General features: G+C 41.3%; 1 protein-coding gene and 2 long non-coding RNA genes across 19 annotated transcripts in view; all 3 read right to left on the bottom strand.

Moving 5' to 3' along the window:
* Positions 1–15,071, bottom strand: part of LOC118410575 (kielin/chordin-like protein) — a 113,466-nt gene extending 98,395 nt beyond the window's left edge. For all 17 annotated transcript variants that reach the window (XM_035812350.1, XM_035812358.1, XM_035812394.1 and 14 more), the window contains exon 1: positions 14,748–15,071. In XM_035812350.1, coding sequence (XP_035668243.1) covers positions 14,748–14,920 — 173 coding nt within the window. In that variant the 5' untranslated portion in view covers positions 14,921–15,071. The remainder of the gene's footprint in view (positions 1–14,747) is intronic.
* Positions 15,072–18,108: 3,037 nt separating this feature from the next.
* LOC118411040 lies at positions 18,109–19,648 on the bottom strand. Its single transcript, XR_004830632.1, has 3 exons — positions 19,513–19,648; positions 19,158–19,385; positions 18,109–18,804 (listed from the first exon to the last, which is right to left on the bottom strand). It is a non-coding gene; the product is annotated as an uncharacterized LOC118411040 (long non-coding RNA).
* A 506-nt stretch (positions 19,649–20,154) lies between these two features.
* On the bottom strand, positions 20,155–22,692 carry LOC118411090. The gene is made up of 3 exons (XR_004830645.1): positions 22,408–22,692; positions 21,863–22,025; positions 20,155–21,077 (listed from the first exon to the last, which is right to left on the bottom strand). It is a non-coding gene; the product is annotated as an uncharacterized LOC118411090 (long non-coding RNA).
* Between the last annotated feature and the right edge of the window lie 3,635 nt (positions 22,693–26,327).

Raw genomic sequence — 26,327 nt, 5'->3', positions numbered from 1 at the left:
GTGGTAGTCATTTTAGCGTGGTGGTCACAAACTATTGCGCAGTGGGCCATTACGCTAAAAAGCACTAGCTAGAACTCTGTCTACTTTCATGAAATAATTGGAACCCGGTGGTTTTATGTTCACACAGCGATCACATTTGTTAGTCTTGCATTGCATTACTAAGTGCTTAGAGCTGTTTCAATTGCAAGAACGCCTTCTTTTACCTCCTACCACAAGACCCCATGACCTTAAGGAAATCAATTTATAGTATGTATTGTGCATGAGAAGGGAGTCTGCTTGGGGGATCCTGGCTATACTTAATGGTAAGCTTATAAGGCTCAACAATGCTTAACGGTAAATTCAGAAGGCCTGGCAACAGCAATTTCATTAGATTATCTATTTAATTAGTCTGTGGATACTGAAACAAGCGGATGCTTGGTTGTGACTTTTTGGAGAATCTGGTATTTTACTGCGAAATACGAATAATTTGTGAGTCTCTATCATATGAATGACAGCTCCTACATACCTGTTCCTTCTATCCCACAAATTTTAAAGGAAAAGGAGGATTCCCAAGGATGTTAAACATAGGCAGGGCTCGAAATTCATTTTTGGGATTAGGTGCACTGGTGCACCCAGCTTAAAAAATTGGGTGACCACTTAAATTTAAGTAGAATGTCAAAAAAATCTAATAACAAAACTTAGTTCAAGCTATCAAATTCCTAAACAAGTAACATGACAGACATTTTTATTATCTTTCTAACACTTAGATGTCAAGATTATGCACCCTCACACTCAGGGTTGACAATCGCGGCAAAGCCTATGATATCACCCCTGACAACTCAGCCACAGAATTCGGTTATTAGGGGCGTGGCTTCTAACCAACTGTCAGCCCATCGGAGTGGATGGCTTTTTGTTGTCGCAAGCTCGGAAAGGCGCCATATAAGGCGACTCATTAATATTCAAGAGCAAGATAACAGTACCGACATAACGTTTCACAGTTCTTTCAGCGTCCAGCCGTCTTTATTTAGGTACCAAATTTAACATTTGTCGGTTCTGTGGGTATAGGTAACCACGGCATCAACGTATACCGACCTAGCATATGAAAAAAAAAAAATATAAACGTCACGCAAAGATAAACAGATCTTTGTGCACGCCGCGCCGTACCATGCGTACGCTGTTTGTTCGAAACTTGCAATCCGGTCGCTGATTGGCCTGCGACAAATCAGGTAAGCTCATTAATATTCATAAGCAAGGCACCCCTAATAACCGAATACTGTGGCTGAGTTGTCAGGGGTGATATCATAGGCTTTGCCGCGATTGTCAACCCTGAGTGTGAGGGTGAGATTATGATGTATACTAGTATACTTGATATCTTTCCATACATAAACCTAAGAAAATATTTGGGTGCACCCTGTGCACCTACTGAAAAAAATTGGGTGCACAGTTCCAATTTTGGGTGCACCTGGGTGCACATGCACCCAGTATTTCGAGCCCTGATAGGTCAAGTTGAAGAATGCGCACCCTGGTGGCTTCTGAAAGTTACATGTAGCACTCAGCAGAGCTAGTTGTTTGATTGTATGTAGACAACATAACTCAAGATACTGTGGAAAGATCTTCGTGATATTTGGAGGATGAGCTAAAAAAAATGGGCAGTTTTTATGGTTTCATTGTACCACGGAAATTTCCCTAGCTCTTTTCCACAAGTACAATGAACAGTGGACCACAGCTTAAAATTCCCTCCTGTTTAAGGACTGCAACCCTTTCTGGCAGTGTGCATGTTGGGTGAGCTCCACAAAATTGAACTCACGGCTTCTACTAGTAGGTTGAGAGGCAGGACCACTTACCATTGGACTCCTCTATGCATGCTACCTTAAGGTGCACTCTCACTGCACTTGTGTCAAGCTTGCGTCACTGCGGGGTTCAAAAGATACTTAACGAATTTCAGTGATAAAGAACAAATTTTCTTACTTTTTGTGAACAAATTTTCTTACTTTTTGTGAACAAATTTTCTTACTTTTTGTGAACAAATTTTCTTACTTATTCAAGTTATTGTGTATTTTGTCTTGTACGCAATATCTGAATTATAAAAAATCGTAGAAAATAACAATACAGTGACGCAGCGAACAAACCCTGCAGTGACACAAGTGCAGTGAGAGTGCACCTTGAACCTTTACTTGAATTCAGCAGTACAACCACAGATCCAACAGACCAACAACAAGCACAATTCAGGCAGACATCAAAGTAAAGAACAGTTGACATGACGGACCGATTTCAAAGACTTTTGTCTGTCAGTACATTTCTAGAACTTGAACTGAGGTACGGATCGTTTATTTGATTTCCAGCCACGATCCTACAAGAGCGATGAGCTGAACTTGAACCCCAACACGGATCAAGAGGTTCAGGATGGAACCTTCCAGGGCAGGCTGCCAGCAGGGGGTGGTGTGAGGAGACTGCATCAAAGCTGCTGTTGACAAGAGAACATACCAACAAGTCTTACTGTTTTCAGACATCAACATAAGAAGCAATGATTACTTTCTTTCTTGTTCGTTCGTTCATATGTTAAGGCTTGGTAGCTCCTAGTGGCACACAAGGCAGCAAGTTTTCTTTGCTGTTTCGGTAGCAGGTTTATCTTTACAGGGAGAGGTTGCTAGGCCATCCTCTTTAAGGAGCTCAAGGCACCTTGAACACTGTCCACCCCCCTCCCTCCATGACCATTTTACATCCCCTCTGAAAGATCCTGCAGCCAAACCGAGATGCCCAATCCAGTATTGGAACCTGAATTTCCTAATTGCAACAAGGATCTCAGCTGTAAGGATGCTATGGTACCAGTTGAGCTACAGGGACATCCCTCAGGGATGACTTCACCATCTCCCCCCTCAAAAAAACATGTCGCTTGAAGTTGAAATCCCCCAGAATAAAAGGTCTGCAAAGCCTGCTTATATCTTCAGAGTGAAAAATGACATTGAATTTCATATCTTGAGTTTTATCACAAATTAGAACAAAAATGTAAGAGTAACCAGCAGCGTGTGTTGGGTCACCATCCTAGCAGGTACCAACAGAGCCGAGATTCCACCCAAATTCCTTACCCAAACAAAACAACACAATACAGGTGCCGTCTGTCAACCCAGACGCATCATTACTGATTCCACCTTTCAGTACAGGCTTTCCATGGGACATTCCAGCAAGATGACTCCAAAAATGTCTCACTTAGTTAGAGAAAAGGATTGAGGCGATATTGTCAGCTATACATTCGGGGATATTTCAAAATTGTACAATACGTCCTGTACTAACGTACACTCGTACATCAACTAATTCTAGTCTATTGTTATTACAATTATAATATTTGCCCAATTAAAAAATCATGTATCTGAAAACTTAAGACAGTACATTTGCAGGTTTGATCATTACACACATGAAAAGCAAAGTTGCATAAACAGTGTGGTGTATTTTCTATTTGAAAAAAAATGATATTATCTTAAAGGGCAATAAAACTTGATGACATCATTCATATGGTAAAAAAAAACATATATAGAATTCTTTCATATCCAGCTATCAACAGTCTCACTAATAGAAAAGGATTGAGATGATATTGTCAGCTGTTTAAAGGGATATTTCAAAATTGTCTTAGGATGGCGTCAAGGTATACAGTCTGAACAATACATCCTATACAATTGTACATTCGCACATCAACTAATTCTTGTCTACTGTTATTACAAAATAAATGATTATCATTTTTCCTAATTAAAAGATCATGTATCTGATAACTACAGACAATTAGCCGATTGTACATTTGGAAGTCAAAATGCTGTAACTGTAAATGTATTTAAGTTCGCGGGGATTTAATTTTGCGGTAGCGGGGAAAAGGACTTTTCGCGGTGGTTTTACTTTCGCGGTAACACCATAGACTGCAGTCTAATACCATAACAGAAAAATGTTTGCGGTGGTTTTAAGTTCGCGGTGAAGTGGTCACCGCAAAAATCGCGAACATTAATCCACCGCAAACATTTCTGCATTTACAGTAATTTAGCCTGGGATGAAACCTTAATGCTAAATGCAGGCTACGATTATGCTTATGTGTATGTTTGCTGGAACACTCTAATTATGCTCTGTGTCAAATTAGAGCTGTCCTGTCCATCTAAGAATTATGTCAAATCAAAGCGGCTGATTATGCTCTACATAAAAGGGTATGTAGGCCTCTAAGTTCTACCAGACCTGGCCAGTCAACATTCCAGTCTGAGAGTCCCCTCCACAGTAGCTGTTTGATCAGCTGGGAAAGATAACTTTCCCAATTGCTGTTGATAAAACACTTTCAGCTCTACATACCCTAGAGAAGACATTACCTGGCTTCAGTCAGTACAGGAGAAACTGTTAGTTACTGTCTCCTACCAAATACAGTACTGTCAAACCTGTATATACAAACCTGTACCACTTCTACATAGGGACCACCTGGTTATTGATGTACGGTGTTGATAAAACACTTTCACCAAAGCAAGATCTGCTCTACATACCTATCGTAACCTGCATTCAGTACAGGAGAAACTGTAGTTACTGTCTCCTACCAAATACAGTACTGTCAAACCTGTATATACAAACCTGTATCACTTCTACATAGGGACCACCTGGTCATTGATGTACGATGTTGATAAAACACTTTCACCCAGATCTGCTCTATATACCTAACGTTACCTAACTTCAGCACAGGAGAAACTGTTACAGCCTCCTACCAAATACAGTACAGTCAAACCTGTACTGGTTTGACTGTACAGACCACCTATACCACCTGGCCATTGATATATATTAAACCTGTAGTGACCATCTTTACATAAGGACCACCTGGCAATTGGTATGCATGTACAGTCAAAGCTGTACTAGGGACCACCTCTACATAAGGACCACCTGGCCACTGATACATATGTAGTCAAGCTTTTTCAATAAGTCACCTCTACAATAAATAGGGACTACCTACTAGTCAATGATACACTGTCAAACCTGTACTAGGGACCACCTCTACATAAGGACCACCTGGCCACTGATACATATGTAGTCAAACTTTTGCAATAAGTCACCTCTACAATAAATAGGGACCACCTACTAGTCAATGATACACTGTCAAACCTGTACTAGTGACCACCTCTACATAAGGACCACCTGGCCATTGCTATACAGTCAAATTTGTTCACAAGTAGTCACCTCTACAATACATAGGGACCAACTAGTCTACAATGTATGATACACTGTCAAAGCTTTACTGGTACTACAGGTAGCCACCTCTACATAAGGACCACCTGGCTATTGATACACAGTCAAACCTGTACGGGTTGCATTAGGACCACTACAGAGTTCTCAGCGGTCGGCTCTGTTCAATCCCTGTCAGTACCAGTAGGTCTGATCCAGACCAAACAAGAGGCTCAGCCTTATCTGTGCCTGGGTAAGTGTTTATAAACATCCTTTCTTCTATGCTGAAAGGGACAGTCTGTACTGATAAGATACTGGGAACACCATTTTACATTGTGCAAATATGACAATACTATTTAGATAAGTTAGGATCACTTTGAAGAACAACAAACTTTAAGATGAAAGCTTCACAAGTACTGTAAACTCAGTTACTTTTTATTTTACTGTAAAACGAGTTGTTTTTGCAGTATTTCAAATTTGGAGTTCAAGTGCTTGTGAAGTGTGTTTGATCTACAGGAAGACATATTCTGAGTGTCATGAATTCATTGTAGAAAGGTCACAGTAGAGACTGCAAAAATAAACCACTACTGTAACAGTATGTTTGTTTGGCACCATCTATAAGTTATCTAGGGCTACCATGTACATGGACAACAATGCTAGAAGATCAGACAGCAATGAGTAGTGATTTCTATGGCAGCGTCTTGCCTTGGACACGTTTCTGGCTTTAACTTTTAAGAAATCGCAGGAATCATACACTGTTACTAAGTGTTAGCAAACACTTTAAAACTCTTAGTACTTAGTAAGCCTTACAGAGTGTCTACTGTCTGTTTTTATATGAATTTCATAACTCAAAATATCAGTAGAATATCAGTAGAATAGGGCATTTTATGGCAAAAAAAGCCTTAGGTTGGCAAGTTTTTGGTAAGGTCAATAAGGCCACACCAATTTAATTTCTTGGTTCACGGACTCACTCGCTCCTATTTTTGGGAAAAAAAATAAAAATAAAAATTACCACTCAGCAAATTTTCAACATTAATGAAACCATTAACCAACTTTCTGGTGTTAGCAAATTGGCCTTTATATTATAAGCTCCTTAAAATGTTGGTATTATTATTCCAGTTAAATTTCTATTCATGAAGACTGGGACAAACATAAAAACTGGCACTACTTTTGTAATTTTTGACGAACAGGTGCTGTTACTGTACAGTAATAGTGTTCTTGTACTTTTTTCAAGCTGAAAACCTTTTATTCTTTATGTTTTGGATTAGCCCTTATCTTTACCCCAATCATTTTACAATTTTTTTTTTTTCGCCCTGTCACTCCATATTTTCAATGAAAAAATCCGTGAACCAAGAAATTAAATTGGGTGGCCTAAGGTAACCAGAAACTTTTTTCTTTCCAGGGCCTAGTCTACAACTCAGTTGCCTGCTAACTGCATGCTGTCAGTCGGTAATTTGTGTATTGTTGTCTCAAGCCACAAGGATGACATTTATTGTAAGAACTTCAAAAGCTAAAGGTCAAATATTTGTCCAGTGCTAACGATGTTGAGCTACGGTAACACTGTTCAAACCTCCCGTGTTTGTCTCTCACTTTCTGTCTTGGTCCTATTAGATGTCTACAAATATTGGTTAAAGAGATTAGGAGCAGTATAGAGTGATGTGTACATAACTTGGTCTCACTTCCGTATCTAAAGGAGGACTAAAGAGTATTGGTCAGATAATACCCTGGATTGTTTTCAAGAGATAATAAACAAGTTGACTGAATCTACTAGAAGACTGTGTACTAGTACCTAAACCCTGTACCTGTAAACAAGTCATTTTTATAGGTCAGTTCCTGAACACCTGGTACACCTGTGCCTTTACCTGAACATTTACTAAATACAATGTAACTAGAGCCTATACCTGAGCAAATTAAATCACCACTTTTTCAGCCTACAGAAAAGTGGGGGCCTGCATGCCCTTTTGCGTAGAGCGTAGACGGATCACATAATTCAACGTAGAGCGTAATCGGTGCATTTTGCGTAGAGCGTTGTAGCTCCCTGGAATTTACCGTAAAGCGTAATGGATGAATTGTGTGTATAACGTAATTCAAATCTGCCCTAACTGTTGCCCTAAGTCCCGTCAAAATGCAGAAAATTGCGTTTCAGAGGGTCCAGATTCAAAATTTCCGGGGACCTCCTTTGCAACGCCCCGCACCATCTGCGCTCACAGCGACAAGATGAAAATATGTTGGGGGTGTCACCCTCAAAAACTTAAACTTAAACTGTATTTTTGATAGAAATGGCATTGAAGATTCTTGATACACCTATCAAATCTTTTTTTTTTAAACAACGGATATAGGTTACCCCCTGGATAAAGGTGAACTAGTGTTAATCATTCCACGGGCCAGGACGTCTGTACCCCACTTTCACCTTTGGCTAGGCAGCTTGTGGCAATGTGTTAACCATGGTCATTTCCAGGTATGCAGGGAATCCAGTTTTGGGTGCAATACGAGATTCCGTCGGCTGAGAGCTCCAGGCACAGTTCTTAACTCCAGTCATCAGGCTACAATGGACAACTCCAGGCTCAAACAAACCTATCCACTACCAGTCTAAACAGCCCTTTTTATATACTGGCAGTTGGGTCAATTTACGGGATTAGGTACACGTGTAAGACAACAAAGGGAGCAGAGAAAGAAAACAAACGTCCCTCTCTTTGCTCTCCTTTCAAACACACTACATACAAGGAGGCTGTTGTTGAAGTAGGGATATACCATTCTATAGGTATGGGGAGGGACAGCGTTATAGCTTTACCTCAGAGAGAACTTAATAGACATTTCAAACAGTCTTTAATACCAACGGCCAAGTATCTTGATTGGACTAGGGGGGTGCCCATTTCTATGTCTGTAATGATAAATCGGATCAGAAGTATAACGCTAGTACACCTTTGGCTTTATCCGCGGGTAACCTATATCCATTGTATAGTATTTGGGGTTATCAAGTCTATGGACCTACAATGTGTATTTTCAAAATATTGCCACTTGAAAACACCGTCATTGACTTGTCCTATCCCCAAATACACTGTTTTTTAAAAAACAATGAAATCTGGAAAAATCCCATAGGGGAATTTTTCTAATAGGTTTTGATGTAAGATAGTTCTTAACAGGTGAAAAGTTTGAAATTAATGAAAAACTTAATTAGGTAACAAAATTATGGTCCACCTCTTCATTCTTCATAAGAATAAAAACCTTCACAGCACAAAAAAGGACATAGAGAGGTGAGAAAGACATGTTGTATATTGTGGAGTTGTTGACTATTGACTTGTTGACAGTTTCTATTCGCAAGTCAGTGGTGAACATCAACGTTAACCTACCCTCACTGTTGTCCAAACTGGACTAGAATAAATCTCTGTGTAGTATTTGGAACTGTTAGTTTGGTGTTAAGAACAAAGCTGATTAGTACTTGCACATAACAGGAAGACCTTAGACAAGACCTAAGACCATGGATGGATGGATGAATGGATGGAGGGAAGGAGGATGGATGGATAGATTGATGGATAGATAGATGGCAGATGGTTGGACGGAAGAATGGATGGATGGATGGATGGATGGATGGATGGATGGATGGATGGATGGATGGGTGGATGGATGGATGGATAGAAGGAGGATAAATGGATGGATGGAAGGATGGATGGATGGATAGAAGGAGGATGAATGGAAGGATGGATGGATAGGAGGATGAATGGATGGATGATTAAATGCTTGATTGATTGATTGATTGATTGATTGATTGATTGTTTGATTACTTTCTAGCAAATTGCATCATCAACCTTTTGAAAATGCAAAAATGCTGATATAAAGTATTTTGAAGTTGAAGATAGTTGAAGTCTTTCTTTTCATCAATCATGCATTTATTTTCATTTGGCACACCCGACAAATTATTTTCTCCAAACATCAGACAAGCAAGAAATTAGTTTGGCCTGGCCATACCACTGACTGACTAAGTTCTCTCTTATGTCAGAACCTGTGTGCTTCAAAAGGAGATGAACTTAAGAAGGACACTATGTAGAGTTCACTGGAAGGTCTTGGAGGAAACAGAAGACAGCTCTTCTTTCCTGAGGGACAGGTCTGGAAACACTTGAGTCAACAGTAAGGGCCCAGAGAAGCAGTCATGGCCTCTGCCACTGTAAGGCCACAGCAAATAAATCTTATGGATGACATCCTATACAGAGTGCATAACAAGACTTGAAGTGACAAAACGTGGCATCACAACTAAAAGGGCATTTATTCCTGTACTAAAGAAATGAACCAATGTGTAGTAAAAGTGATACTAGTGTGGTACACTGATGTCACTTGCCAAGCTGGCAACTACATTCCCTCCCTAGTGTCGTTTCAGTATCAGGCGATAGAACTCCACAACCAGGGCATGTAAATATTGTTTGACAATTGGACACTAGAACTCTCCAATTATATTGTATATTCCGATCTATCTCTTTTAAGTATTCAATTCTTAAAAGTGTATGGTCACATGAATAATTCTGTTTCGCAGACTCTCGACATTAATGTGTAAAGTTTGATGAATCAATCAGTTGTTAGTGGACACTTGAAGTCTGTGAATTTGTTGCATAATTCAGCCCGTTTTTGGGGCTGCGAAGCACATCTTTTGAATAAAGTATGTTAAGTATGTAAGTTAAATTCTACAAGTATGATTAATAGGCTACAAAACAACAAGTTTGCCTATTTTGGTCTATCTGACCATTCCCAAAGAGGAAAAAAAATCTTTTTTTTTTCTGACATCAGGCGAGAATACGCGACAATCCAATCTCGTTGGGAGGTCTCGCGAGACTGTAATCTGGCCGCGCGCGCGCGTGATTTGACAGTCGGACGGTAACAGCCTTCAGCAGCCCAGCGGCTAACAATGGCTTCTCCCAGCATCGACTCGATCGAGTCAACTTCAGAGATTCGTTGTGCTTTTATTTGGCAACATCCGCCGGTAAATCGGCATGCCATGAGCAGATAATATTGTTGTGAACCTATGGACTCGATATCGTGCTGTAAATTTGCAAATTTCTGGTCATTTTCACAATTTTTGACGGGCGGTTTATGCTTGCTTTTCGTGAGAAAAACGTGCATATAGGCGCGTCGCCTTACTTGTAGTTACTCGGATAAGTTTGGCTCAAGCCGTAAAAATATCCCACAAAAGCGTACAAGTACCATCATTGGATCCTTGTAGATCCAAACTCGTAAGACTTTCGGCGATTTTGACCGTAAATTAGTCGATGGCAACATATCGACTTTGGGAGTTTATGCGTACGTGAGTTGGGGAGGGGGGCGTGTTTCCGCGTATATGCGTTCGTTTTGATCAAGGCGGAGTCACTTTTCCGACTATGATTTCAGTTTTCGCCAGATGAAACTCCACAAAAACGTGAACATATCGATGTAGGGTCCTTCTGGGTAGAAATCTAGCATGGTTCCGGCGGCTTTGTGGCCGACTTTTTTGGTTAACGTAATATGTAATGAGTGGGTGTGTCTGCAAATGTATAACGTTTGGCATTAATTTATTTGCTGTTCTTTTTCAGATCAACGCGTCGCGATCGAAATTCACATCAGCAGGGAAATACTGCAAATCATATGGATGCAATAGCCGTCAGTCCAAGTGTGTCAATGAAGAGAAAGTGCCAACATGCATCATATTTTTCAAGATCCCCCCAAATGTACTTGATGATAACACGTTACTTAAGCACTGGGATTGTCTGGTAAAAAGACAGCTCGGAAGGGATAATTTCACCATGAACATGAAATTAGAAATGTGCGTTTTTTATACTTTTTAACGGGAAATGTGTACATCTACTGCATGTATTTCCAATAACGCATTCGTGTATTCATTGTGTCCCCATTCAAAGAAAGGACTCACGCTAAAATAGGCAGTCCAAAGAACAAAGGTAGACAGCAGTGCAGCACTCAAGACGTCACACAGGTACCACCACCAAGTGCAAGGGAATGTCTATTGCTGTAACTTAAATTGGGCGGACTTCGTTGTCTACTTTGGCAGGGATAATTTATTCTGCGAACGAATTAAAGTAGACTCAGAATGGCAGAAGAAGAATATCCCAAAGCTTGACCACTTTCACAAAACAGCCATACTACCGGAGCTGTTCACTCAAAGAGCCAAAGGAGGTAAGAAACTCTATGGTATGTATGAAGAAAGACTGATTGTTGATGCAGAGTGTCCAGACCACTGCATCGCCAGAATACAGTGGACTTCTATGTATAGCACCGGGAAGTGAACACCTTACGGCTTACCTGTCTTAGGTCTGAGTAGGACGATGTCTGATTTGTTGCAAAAATTATGCCACACAAAAACAGTCAGAGATGTTGAAAGTTCACATTTTAATACAATGTACATTTGAATGATTATGTGTATGAAACATTACCATTTCCCAAAAGTATTACTTATCGGATGCTTATTTTCGTCAATACTGTAAATGCTGTGAGAACTTGTCTATCATTTGGAAAAAACACTAATGATATATACATGTAATTATCATTTCTCAAAAGCATGAGTTGCAAAGCTCTACGAGATCGAGTAAGAACATATGTTAAGACATCTTTTATAAAACATGAAATACGGCTATTGCATCCATATGATTTGCAGTATTTCCCTGACGATGTGAATTTCGATCGCGACGCGTTGATCTGAAAAAGAACAGCAAATGCCAAACGTTATACATTTGCAGACACACCCACTCATCACGTATGAAGTTAACCAATAAAAAGTTGCCCACAAAGCCGCCGAGACCATGCTAGATTTCTACCCAGAAGGACCCTAAATCGATATGTTCACGTTTTTGTGGAGTTTCATCTGGCGAAAACTGAAATCATAGACATAGTCGGAAAAGTGACCCCGTCTTGATCAAAACGAACACGGAAACACGCCCCCTCCCCAACTCACGTACGCGTAAACTCCCAAAGGCCGATATGTTGCCATCGACTAATTTACGGTCAAAATCGCCGAAAGTCTTACGAGTTTGGATCTACAAGGATCCAATGATGGTACTTCTAAGCTTTTGTGGGATATTTTTACGGCTTGAGCCAAACTTATCCGAGTAACTACAAGTAAGGCGACGCGCCTATATGCACGTTTTTCTCACGACAAGCAAGCATAAACCGCCCGTCAAAAATTGTGAAAAATGACCAGAAAGTTGCAAATTTACAGCACGATATCGAGTCCATAGGTTCACAACAATATTATCTGCTCATGGCATGCCGATTTACCGGCGGATGTTGCCAAATAAAAGCACAACGAATCTCTGAAGTTGACTCGATCGAGTCGATGCTGGGAGAAGCCATTGTTAGCCGCTGGGCTGCTGAAGGCTGTTACCGTCCGACTGTCAAATCACGCGCGCGCGCGGCCAGATTACAGTCTCGCGAGACCTCCCAACGAGATTGGATTGTCGCGTATTAATGAGCCCACTGATGTCATCCATAAAATTTACTTGCTGTGGCCTACTTCAGACAGGCCCAGTAGTTTGTTTATTTTCAGATGTGAATAGTGGACTACTGTCAGGAACCCCACTGGTTCAACATAAACAAATCTCACTGGACAAACCCTCCAGAAACCATCCCCTCTTCAACTGTTTCTTTTTCTTCTCAACAGCACAATAGAATCTATTAAACCGTATTGTATCACCAAACATCGAAAGTTTACCCTGTTGCCATGGCAACTGTAGGGGGAACTTTGTTCTCCCACTAGTAGAAAATACCTGGAAATCAGCCACAGGTATCCACTAAATCCCCTTTTTGACCCACCGTGCCCAGGCAGACCTGTTTATACCAGACTTCCTTCCTTTCGTGTCTCAAGTTAAAACAGACAACGTGGGGAAACTTCACCTCCGGAAATTAAAGCCATGGCTAGGGGTGTAAAGAGTCTCTTCTACTAGGAATGGCTTTGTAGCAAATTAAAGAGGTGCTAAACTTTTGAGGGTGGTGTTATTTTCCAAAAGATTGTAAATCAATAAATACAAAATCAGCCAATTTTTTGGTAGGATTCCACTCATGGCAAATTATGCAATGTGTGTTTGTAAAACAAACATGACACTCACTAAACCCATGGAGACTCTACCCATGCATTTCCTACATATAGACATTTCCTTTATCATGCATATTTTGGGGATAAATGAGAAGCAATATTATTATGCAGACCAAGAAGGCAAATTGGTCACAAGATATCAAAGAGCACATAACAGGACAAGTTTTTTCTTATCATTAAGCCCCTCAAATCAGTTTTGTAGCCTAACTTTTGTCAGGCATTGTCAGACACATGGTATTCAGACATAGGCTGATACTGTAAATGTATTTAAGTTCGCGGTGGTTTTAATTTCGCAGTAGCACCATGCACTGTAGTCTCTTACTGTTATGGAAAAATGTTTGCGGTGGTTTTTAATTAAAACCGCGAACATTAATCCACCGCGAACATTAATCCACCGCGAACATTTCTGCATTTACAGTAATACTTACGCTAACTTACCGTAATTGAATTAAACTTAAAGAGCACTTGGGGAGTTAAGTAGAATGCTGAATTTGCATATTTTGATGCATGCAGGACTAGTGGGTACGTAACGTGTAACTATGTGAAGTAGTCATAGAAGTATACATTTTCTTTCTTCCCCAAATTAAAATTAATATCAGAAATTGAATGACAGAAAATAACACTCTCTTCAAAGTCTTCTGGAGTTTAGGATACTCAAGCCCTTTTAAACTTTGTGGACAAAACACTTCTTGGCCTGGCTGCCAAGAAACGATACCCTACCTGACCCACGTAGTGTCTACTGATGTTTACCTAGCTGTGCTGGGTAGCACTACAAAGGTAGACTTCAACATCAAGTTACTCTCTCCAAGCAGAGGTTCTGCTTTGGCTGTTTCTTTTTGTATCTTTAAGGCCTTTTTGTTAGCTTTGAGTTCAAATAAAACAAGACAAAATAGCAAGCCCACAAAAGATGCATAAACGCACGTCAAAAAAGCCGAAACCGACCAAAACCCTGCTTGGACAGTACTTCAAGTAGCTAAGTTAAAGTTTTCAAATCTTTAACGACTTTTAACGATAACTTTTAACGATAGTTAACTTTTAAAAAAATTGCTCAACTTCACTAACAGACAAGGTACTACTAGTAACAATGACAAGTTAAAGTTAACTCCCTACAGCTTACATAAGGGTCTTGGTTTGGTTTCAACAAGGAGTCTTCATAAAGATCTTAATTTTTACTAACTTTTCGTTAACCTAGCTTAAGTAACTATGGATACACAGTCCAGTTCATTAACTTTTGTTCAACTATGTGTCCAACTCAATCTCAGGCGGGGTGATAAATAAAAGCTGGGGGCGGATAAGTGAAACCAGATCGGCCGGGCAGACGGTCTTCATTACCAGGTAAACTTGACTTCGGGATGACAAATAGACCACAGGAAAGCCGAGATGGGCTGTCCCCAGGGACTTAGCATCATTAAAATATGCCCAAGGTGATGATTGAAATTCCAGGAAAAGAAAAGTTCCGTTCCAACGGAATTACGGCTACTCTGGGTAGATAATAAAGGATTTTTCCTGTTAAACGTCGGTTTCTTACCTCTTTACTCTCTCAGCTGGCAGGCGACTTGGTTTGGAAGTTTTTTCGGCTGGCGGCGCCGACTCGCCGACGGCCTGCAGCACGGCGGCCAGGAGCAGGCACAGCGCCCGGAGTTTCCTCGGTCTCAGGCCCGCAACCACGCCGCAAGGACCCTGCAACCATGCCGGGACCATTTCCTTGGGATTTGTACGCAATTTCCTGCTTGGATGCTCACTTGTGGTGAAGGGAAGTCCAGGATAAGCCCTTGCCCGCTGCTAGCCACTCCGCACCGAACCACACACAAACCTCCCGCTCTCTCCGTTAGCAAACTTTGGTGGGTCAGAGGGGAACGGACGGGCGCACTCTCACCGCTTCACAGGGGCGTTCTGGACCGGTCCACTTCCTTCTGGGTGGTTTGTTAATTGGTTTGGTTGGTTGGTTGGTTGGTTGGTTGGTTGGTTGGTTGGTTGGTTGGTTGGTTGGTTGGTTGGTTGGTTGGTTGGTTGGCTGGTTGGCTGGTTGGTTGGTTGGTTGGTTGGTTGGTTGGTTGGTTGGTTGGTTGGTTGGTTGGTTGGTTGGTTGGTTGGTTGGTTGGTTGGTTGGTTGGTTGGCTGGCTGGATGGTCTGGCTGGATGGTCTGTCTGTCTGTCTGTCTATTTGTCATTCCGTCTGTCTGTACGTCCATTTATCTGTCCGTCTGTTCTCAACAGCCTAAAGGTCTATGGTCTAAGGTCAATTACAAACTTCAAAACATAAATACAAATGTAACATTGGACCTTCACATCTTTAAGAGTTTTTAAGAGTTTCGATATCTTGATACAATCAAGTGGTGCTAAACATCGCAACGGGCTGCTGTTTATGTGTGATGCAGACGCCTGCCGCTAGGTGACACCTTTAACTCGTGTACTGAGCAAACGACAGGACACAGAAGACTCGGAAATCGTTCGGAGGGACATTCTCCTTAAAATTTAACATCTTTCGGCTTCTACTAGAAGCCGAAAGATGTTAAATTTTAAGGAGAATGACTACGTACTTGCCCACTGCACCCTTGTATAACGTTGCAGTCACCTACTTACCGTGGCCGACTGGGACAAAATGATCCAAACACTTCCGAGCCTAATTCCAAACGTCCCGCGGCAGATTCCAACACTTCCGAGCCCAGTTCCAAACGGCGCGGCAGATTCCAACACTTCCGAGCCCAGTTCCAAACGTGCCGAGGCATGGTGTCCAACCGTCGAACTGGGCTTTGCGCTCCCGAAACCAGGGCTCACTAAAAAAGTGCATTACTTGTGGTAAGGCACTGTGATGGATATTTCTTTTCGATGTATCTGTTTTATTGCAAAACAATACAAGATGTATTTGTAGAGCTGTGGATATGTATCTGTAAGGGTTTCCCAGCCATTGAAACAGATTGCAGCACAATGTAGACTTAGTCTGACACACTTTCATATTGTGATTGTATTGTGACATTGACATTTGTTTTTTGTATACTTAATATGACTATTGCTATGAGAAAAGGTAGAAACATGGCTGGTTCAATTTTTTCAAATAATTTGATTTCAGTGTTAAAATACAAGTCCACTAAGATACAGAGGAAGTCACTGTTTTTGTAGCTTGGTATCCAGACATTTTTTTAAATCATAAGTGGAAATAAAAATTTGCAGAGAGGACAGAAGGGACTCAGGAGCTATCGTACGGCTGGGTACCAGGCTACATTTAAAAAAATCTTGTTCTGAAATTTGTGTAAGTTAAATTAATAGAAATAAGCGTGGCAATAAAAACTATTGCCATGGCGACGGTTTTATTGTTTATAAGTATTAATGATTGTTGTTGTAAGTGTGTTGTATTTGTGTTCTATCATTTCGCCTGGCTGTATGTAAGAAGATTGTTTTATGGATGTTTGTAGAGCATTGCTGTTAACAAGAAAGGTGATCTCTTGTGACGAGTGACCTATCATAAATGTTTTTCATTGATTATACAACTGGGTTCAATTCCAGCTCTGAGTGCTTTGGCCAGAATGCATCAATTCTGTGGTATAAATGGAGGATGGGGGTAACAAGCAGTATCCACTACATGAACTCGCAGTTCTTTAAAACAAAACGTACTCAACATAAGACAAAAGTTGATCCCCTGGAATGTCGGATATGGCAATGAATAATTTTACCAAGACTTTAAGAAAAGCTTATATAAACCAGGGGCCCAAAATTGACCTTGACCTTCGTCTTCCCAACATCTACCCACATACCAAATATCATCTTAATCCATCCAGAGCTTCTTGAGTTATGCTCACTACAAAGATCCGGACACACAGACAAATACACAGACAGACACACACACACACAGACACACCCAAAACTATATTTCTATTTTCATGGAGATAAATACTTACCAAGTCTACCAGAATGTATTGGAAATGTTAAGATTGAAGGGAAGGGGTACAATTATAAATTGCCTTTTCACATGGGGTTAAGGATCTGGGGAAAATGAGACCATCCATTAACAAGGGGTTAAGGGACTGGTAAGGGAGGGACCAGCCATTTGATATGCATGGGGTATACGCGGCGTTAAAGATCTATGAACGGGGACCATCCATTTCACAAGGGATTGAGGATATGGAATGAGGACCATCCATTTCACGTGGGGTTAAGGGTCTGGGGAAAGGAACCCAACCTTTTCATATTGGGAGGTAGGACTATCCATTTTACGTCTAGTTTAGGGTGTGGGGAGGGTGAAACAATCCATTCATTTCAATTCTAGTGTAGAATAAACACTACACATTTGATTTCAAACTGTTTATTTGATAGCAATTATTGACAAAATGGATATATGCAAACATATGTGTGCAAATCTAGAAAACACACAATGAATTGAGAAAAATACACAAGCACTATATAAAACTTTAAAAATTGAACTGAAATCTTAATATCTTCCATACATAGATTAACAATTACCCTTACTCTAGGAAACGGTGGCCAACAGAGCCAAAATCAGATCAGTAAATGTAACATTGTCATTACATGGTATAGAGGTAGCTTGGCGCCTTTGTACTTGACGAAGAATAGAAAGTTATTTTGTAGTCTAAGGCTTAGGCAGAGCTGATTATTAGTGTTCGACAAAAAGATGTTGCATCAGTATGTTAGTGTGTGTTTGGAAGGGTTAGTTTGTTAGTGTGCGTGTGTGTGCTCGTGCCTGTGTGTTAGTGTCAGCGTCAGCCTAAGCCTTAGGTAGGGATTTTTCCAAATGACTGATTTAAAAGGCTACAAACAACCTCTACTCATCAATAAACGGGCAATATTAATCGATCTACTGAATTACAATAATACAATTGAAATGCATTTTTAACACAAAGGCTAAGTGACAACAAAAGACAGTCACCCTGTACTGGAATGGCATGATATGATATATTCAAAACAAAGACTACTTACAAAAGACGCATGTCTACACAGCTCAGTATCTCCAAACCTCTTTGCAATACGAGACCAACATGAAGCTTGACTCAAAAATATGGGAATAGGCAAGCTTAACTACATGAATCTAACATCTTGATATACATAATGTACACTTTGCATTCTGTCTGCAATGATTCGGTTTCTGTGACTGTGTCGACACCAAAAAGTATAGTGTGTCTAAAGGACTAAACTACTAATATCAAATAGGCTCTTCAACCACCTGTCTTCATTTCTGGCCTGTGTCGTTCTCTTGGTTCGGGACCCAAGATAACGACACGAGGCAGATTATGTAATGGTCTAGGTCCCCGACAACCACTGACTACGACATAAAACAGATATGACACCAGATGGTGAACCAGGAAAGTTCCTGTTTTCTAAAAAACAGAATTTAGAGTAACGCTAAAAACAATGCCGACCATCGACACAGCTACAGAAACCAAACCAGTCACACATTGGGCCTGTATAACACAGAAACAGACTGAAGCCCTGCGTGCAAAAGGAGCCTTGGAGAGACTGAATGACTCCTTGGCTTGGTGATGAACTGGATGTTGCCACGAAGCACCGTCAGTGATGGTAGCACCCGAAGCCTCCATTCCCAGCTCCTTCGCCCTTAGCAAGTCCAGGCATTTCTGCCAAATCGGTAGAACAAACATATATGCATCAGCAACCTCACACAAACTGTTCAACCAGTCATAATTTTGATTATAGAAATAAAACTCTCCAAAACACTGTTCGGGTCCAGACATTCAAACTGTAAGCTTAAATTTACCAGCACAAAGGAAAAAGACTGCTGTCCTACAATTAAGAAAAGCTACTTTCACAAAACACAGTACAACACAATTAGAACGTTTCGGGTAGTCCTACAATTGTTACTACTGTCGGTTTATACGGACTGACAATGCTGCGCAAACAAGATACAGTGCTACAAACATGCCTAGCATTAGGCCGATTGCCTAATTTTACACAACACACAGTGCCATACCTTGTCATATGTCCGTGAAAGACTGATGTCCATCAGGTCTTGTAGAGATGATTGACATACGGACTGTCCTCTAAACATCCAGTTATGAAATGTCTTCTCAAGAAGCTGATGAAGACGACTTTCGACGAATCCAACTATGGGAAGTGGCACCAAGACGGCTTCCGCCAGGACCACTGTCTCCTCGGATGCCTGGCACCTCCTTTGCCCACATTTTCCCGGCAGGCCTTGCTGTGAAATCGGCAAAAGAAACAGACATGCATGAACTGCCTCACTACCGCTGCAACAAAGACAATTGGTTCAACGCCGGCTGTCCATTGGCGAGTATACGAACTGGACACACAATGCAGTACAATACCTTGTCTATGTCTCGGAAAGACTCGTGCCTTGGTGATGCACCGGACGTTGTCACGAATCACTTTCAGTAACGGTGACGCTTTACACGTCCATTATCCAACTCCGTTCCTTGCTTTCCACGTTCAGTCATTTCTAACAAATCGGTAGAAGAAACAGACATATGCATCAGCGTGTCGTACCACCGCTGCCACAAACACAAAAGGATTAAGGCCTGTCCAATGGCAAGTACCTAGAAACTGAACACCCCAAACCTCTATACAGACTATCTGATATTCAGATGAAGAATGCGTATGGCAAACCTTTCCATGATCCACCTGACAAACATTCCAACAATAATACAAATGTATTCATATGCGTCATTCAAGCATTAATTTAAGTACAGAGCATTAATTGTTCGGGTACAAACATTGAAAATGGAACTATAAACTTAAACTTGCCAACACAAATGAATTGTTATTCATTGGCAAAGAACGTTGTCCTAGCTATAATAAAAAACTGCTTTCACACAATACGATACGATGCCTTGTCATATGTGTGGGAAGACTGCGAATCGTTCACGTTCGGCACCTTCCTTCGCCAGCCCTAGCCACCCTTTCCGCGTCCAGACATTTCTTCTTACGGTACGATGATCCTCAGTATAAAAGACGAGACAAAAATGAAACTTCACCAAGAAATATGGTAAAGACTATACCTAATACTTAAAGTAAGCTTAGCTATGTGAATGAGGCATGACAGGAAGTTAACTTGATTTGTGATTGTAATTTCAGTTCTTGGTTTAACATAGAAATAGCGGGAATAATCATGATCTCTTGAATGATGGAAAGCACAAGAGTGCGCTTTGCTGAAATTCCAAGTAATGCTGCCGTTTGTTTTGGTTACAATTTTGAGAGTAATGGCTTCAGTCTGTTTCTGCCTTATACAAGCCCATTGAATAGCTGATTCGGTTTCTGTAACTGTGTCGACGCCGAGAAGTCTAGTGCTATTGATATTAAATAGGCTCTTCGGTCACCTGTTTTCCTTTCTGACCTGTGTCGTTCTCTTGGTTCGGGACCCAAGATAACGACACAAGGCAGATTATGTAATGGTCTAGGTTCCCGACAACCACTGACCACGACATAAAACAGAAATGACAACAGATGGTGAATCAGGGAAGTCCCTGTTTAAAAAAAAACACAGAATTTACAGTAACTGGCCGAATACAATCCCGGCCATCGACACAGTCACAGAAACCAAATCAGCCACACACCGGGCCTGTACAATACAGAAACGGGCTGAAGACCTGAGTGCAAAAGGAGCTTCCATTTACAAAATGTCCTGATATAAACCCCTACCTGCATCATCACTCGAGATGTCAACAAAACACACTCAAGCGCCTTACCATCAACCAAGAGATTTTTTAAAGTTAAAGTAACCTCACAAATTATTTACTTCCTATCATGCCGATGACAAGTTAGTCCCAGCCCATCTCTGCAATATGTTTCCATTTAACGCCCCATAAGACAAATAACAACTTAACTTAGTTTCAGGTCCTCTGGTTGATCCGGGCTCGATGGTACCAATAAGATCCTGGAAGCAACAAAGCGAAATTATTATAATTAGGTCGAGACAGCCTTCGTGTTTTGTTGTAATTCATCATCATCATCATCGTCATCATAGGTACCCCCAGATGACCCCGCGTGGAGCAAAGTAGCGGGGGGGGGGGGGGGAGTTGAGGTCCCGGGTAAGGGCGAGCAGCCCTCCTGCCTGGCACGGAAGCACTCAACGGTGGGAGCACTTACTACCGTGCCAGGCAGGGAATGGCACTCCGGAATTGTTCTGGGAAAGTATGAGAATTTGTAGGTGTCAGTGCGGGCGAAAATTGGCTGGTACTTGAGATGTTCCACCGTCAAAGACAACCCTCTGGGTTCTCTCCGCAAGGAAGGCCCTAAGCCAAGACTGAAGAAGGCCAGAAATGCCATAGTGCTCGAGTTTGCTCAGCAGACGTTCGTGAGGCACGGTATCGAATGCGTTGCTAAAGTCAACCACCGCGGCATCGACCTGTTTGTTCTGGTCCATGTTTTTGGCCAGGTCTTGGAGGGTAAGCACCAGCTGGCTCTCGCAGGACAGACCCTTTCTGAAGCCGTGTTGCGCTAGGGACAGAATGCCATGAGTGTCTAGATGTTTCATCATGTGGCTGTGCACGATGTGTTCGAGCACTTTACCACAGACCGATGTCAGAGACACCGGCCTATAGTTTAATACATAAGAGACCGCACAAATTGTTTACTTCCTATCAAGCCGACAAGTTAGTCCCAGACCATCTCTACAATATGTTTCCGTTTCACACCCCATAAGACACACAAGAACTGAACTTAGTTTCGGGTCCTCCGACAGGGCTTTCACACGAGCACCGATCTCCTGGACGTCACCGTACAGCTAGCCGTGGAGATGGCATCGGACAACCTCTCACCGGGATAAGTCCCAACATGAACATTGCAGCTGCAGTTGATCCGTCTTGATGGCACCAATAAGATCCTGGAAGCAACAAAGCGAAATTATTGCAATTAGGTCGAGACAGTCTTCTTGCTTTGTTGTCACGCTCACGGTGACGCAGGTGTTTGGAAAAAGATTGATTTACATATTAACCAATATCTGCTAATTCAAATATGAATTTTTAATCCAATCTACTGCCATTCTGGTAGGCGCCAGCCGTCGAATGCCCCGGATGTAAACAACAACAGCGATCGGTCGTATTGATATAGCACAGTGAGGCCTTACATGAAAGCACCGGTAGGTCCGCGTTTTTATGTCCTCCAACGTTCACAAAAGAATTCAACGTTAACGTTGCCGATTATTGGCATTACATTGGACTGTTGATAACTTGCTTAAAACAAATGTGAAAAACGACCCTACTAACCTGTTGTCTTGGGTTAGACACGGCTTGAAGTACAAAGGATTCACAGCGGTCGTGCTGCCCTTTTGTAATGGCAGTTGCGAGGTGTGTCTGTCACATCAGACGGCTGGCAGACGAACGACGCGACACTTTGGGGTTTCAGACAGGTAACCACAGGGGCTAGTCTATACACGATTGGTCTAGTCTAGAAAATCCGCCGGTGTTATTGGTCAAAGGAATCCTCTTGTACGATTGGTTATCTGAGATAATGAAATTGATTGCAGCACACGGCCATAGGTAGCAGTTCATTACGGTACTGCAGCTGAAAATGAGCCTAGGACTCTATTTCTATGCCTAGGATAGGCACCATCTTCTGTAGTTGCCACTGACTCATTCTTTTTGTTTGCTTAAGACGGATAGCAAGCGAAAGGAATGAGTCAGTGGTTCTTACGGAGGGCTAGAAAAAGGCAAGTCAAAGTTCATTGCACATCGCTTGTAAATAGATACAATGCAAGGCAAGCACTGGCTTATTTAACCAATCGCAGGCCATTCGCCAATGATGCATGCGGATGGTCGGCGCCACATGACATGAACGACCCTTTGTCACATCACCTAAAGTTATGTAAATTGAAATGGATAATCTGCGTTGTGCAAATCCACTTGTTTTATGTAACACCCTAACGTTTTAGGGCATGCCCTACCTATACTGTGCAATTCTACAAAAATAAGCAGAAGAAAGGGAAGTCAAAATCTCATTTCTATGACTAAACGTCCATGGCAAGACAACCTAATAAGGACGAGAAAGTGCTCAGATTGCATGGCTATGGCGGTCCCAGCCTTTCAGTCCAGAGAAAGTAAAATACTGTACATGTACATGATACAAATAACTCAGTTTCCGGGCGTTTTCTGCGTTTTCCTGACTCGAGTTTGTGGTTGGTGGCTTGTTTGTCGGATTCGGGTTGCGGGCATTGTCCTCGCCGAGCTGATTTGAGTTTGGGTAGGTCAGATGAAACGCAGGTGGTGATTGTTATGATTGGAGTCTACGATAAAATGAATAGAACGAACCATTCCTTTTATAGGGATTTTAAACTTGAAGTTACCAATGCAAGAGAGGCTTTTTCGACATTGAAAAACTGTACAACATGATATGTACTGACTATTATGATTACGACATGTAGTGAAAAATAGGTTCACTACAAATTAAAAATTAGATTATTGCTATAGCTTATAGTTCGTAAATCAGCCTCATTACGAAACACATTGGGTACCTACTGGCTGCAAATGCACCAGATAATAATTCAAAGAATAACAATGTGTTCAAAGTATGAAAGTCTTAGCAAAGAAATCTATTGTAGCATTTTCTCATGAATTATGTAAATGAGACCCTAATTTACATGAATTACGTATGCATGTTCAACTTAACGTACATGTTGCTGCCAAATGTCGCAAGTATGGAATTTTCGTCATTTAGCACTATAATAACAATTTCTCATTAAATAGGTAACAATTTGCATAATTGATGTCTATCGTATTTCTCTCTTTTCTAGTTACATTTGTCATGTTTAAGTGATCTAGTATTATGAAATACTGTGGCTTCGGAAGAATGGAATTTTCGTCATTTAACACTGTAATAACAATTTCTCATTAATTGTGTAAATTAGGTAACAATTTGCATGATTGATGTCTATCGATATTTCTCTCTTTTCTAGTTACATTTGTCATGTTTAAGTGTTCTAGTATTATGAAATACTGTGGCTTAATAAACTGTGCTCATTAATTATATTAATCATGCAAATTAGACCCTGGTTTGCATTGATAGCCCTTATTTATGGAAGGCATCTCCGAATTTATCTACATATCAAAAATCACAATGATCCGTCAACCCCTTCCCGAGTTATTCCCCTCCAAAAGGATGGTGCAATTGCGCACGCGCGGACGAATTGCTGTGGAATTTCGGGAATATTTGCCAATCGGATATATGCTTAACAGTAAGCCTAATATTTCTCTCTTTTTGAGTTACATATGGCATATTTTTGAGTAGTCTAACATGAAATGCAGTGTATTTATAAACTGTCCTCATGAATTATGCAAATTAGCCCCCGATGTGCATGATTAGCATTTGATTATGTAAGGCATCTCTGAAGCTATCTACATTCCAAATATCATGAAGATCCGTCAACCCATTCCCGAGTTATTCCCCTCTAAAGGGATGATGCAACTAGGCGTGGAAAGATTCCTGACATGCCTGCGGAATTTTGTGAATTCTTGTCAAACGGACGCGCACTATACTAGTAGGCTAGCCCCTGAGGCGTCGCCAAAAAGGGTACATTTGTATTTCTAGAGAGCTACGTTCTTCTTAGCATCAAGTGATAGATTGTCTTAATGAAAGCTTTACTTAAAATTATCAGTGGTGCATGTGGCATAGAGACATAGTAATGACAGACACTGCAGCTTTATTTAAGTCTTCTTCAGTTATTTACATTTTTAACTGCATTATTGTTCTTAACACCAAAGCGTTCGGAAGTCGGTGTTCGGCAAACTTCGGGTGATTTCGGCAACCGTTCGTATGTATGATTCTTTGGAATCGACAGTGTGTTTGAAACCGCTAAGTGTGCGATTCTCGGGAATCTTTCCGTGGACCGAGTACACAGTGTGTGTGTTAGTGTACGATTCTCGGTAGTCTTTCAGTGGACCGAGTGTGTGTAAGTGTACGATTCTCGGTAATCTTTCAGTGGACCGAGTGTGTGTAAGTGTACGATTCTCGGTAATCTTTCAGTGGACCGAGTGTGTGTAAGTGTACGATTCTCGGGAATCTTTCAGTGGACCGGGTGTGTGTAAGTGTTCGATTCTCGGTAATCTTTCAGTGGACCAAGTGTGTGTAAGTGTACGATTCTCGGTAATCTTTCCGTGGACCGAGTGCACGGTGTGTGTAAGTGTATGACGATTCTCGGGAATGTTTCAGTGGACCGAGTACACAGTGTATGTTTAATAGTGTATGATTCTCGGGAATCCCATGGTGGAACGAGTACACACTTTGAGTTCATTAGAGTCGAATTTTTATTACTGTAACAGCAAACTAATACTGATTTCAACAAAAACTCGATGGCCTACTGCCTATGTTGGAACTGGGCTCGGAAGTGTTGGAATCTGTCGCGGCACGATTGGAAAACCCTACCGCGGGACGTTTGGAACTGGGCTAGGAAGTGTGGGAATCTGCCGCGGCACGTTTTAGCCTGAGTATCATCCGTCGTGAGCCAGCGGTTACTACGGAGGATGATACTCAGGCTAGGCACGTTTGGAACTGGGCTCGGAAGTGTTGGAATCTGTCGCGCCGTTTGGAAATGGGCTCGATAGTGTTGGAATCTGCCGCGGGACTCTTGGAATTAGGCTCGGAAGTGTTTGAATCATTTGTCCCAGTCGGCCACGGTACCTACTAGTATTTTCGTCCAAACTACCGGGTTGAGACACTGCACAAACTGCACAGATCGATATGATCGGTACCCAACTTGTTACGGATTTTACACCGACAGGATAATTTTTTTGCCTTGTTCAATTATATAAAATCAATGAAACACAATGCCTAGAAACGTGTTTATTTGTCGTTTAACTTTTTAAGGTTATCTGATGTCTCCAGTCAGACATCAAGGTGTCATGATTTGAACGTTCGTTGAACACGTGTCTAACATACTCAGTGGAAACCCACGGTGTCTGCGGAATATACTGTATAGTACTTTGAACTTTGAACTTTATTCGCCTTAAAAACGGCGGCACATTCGGCACTGCCGCGTGCATGGAAATTAGTTACAAGTACGTAGTAACGTAAATCAAATAACATAAGAATGACTTAACTCTAATGAAGATAAGTTAAAATATATAAATAAATAAGTAGGTGACAAATCATGTCCAAATTATGAGCAGAAAGAGCATAACAAAATGATAGTGGA

The sequence above is a fragment of the Branchiostoma floridae genome, chromosome 1 (genome assembly GCF_000003815.2).
Source record: "Branchiostoma floridae strain S238N-H82 chromosome 1, Bfl_VNyyK, whole genome shotgun sequence".
Classification (NCBI taxonomy): domain Eukaryota; kingdom Metazoa; phylum Chordata; class Leptocardii; order Amphioxiformes; family Branchiostomatidae; genus Branchiostoma; species Branchiostoma floridae.
Note: the sequence above shows the minus strand (reverse complement) of the source record. Positions and strands in the feature narration are given on the sequence as shown.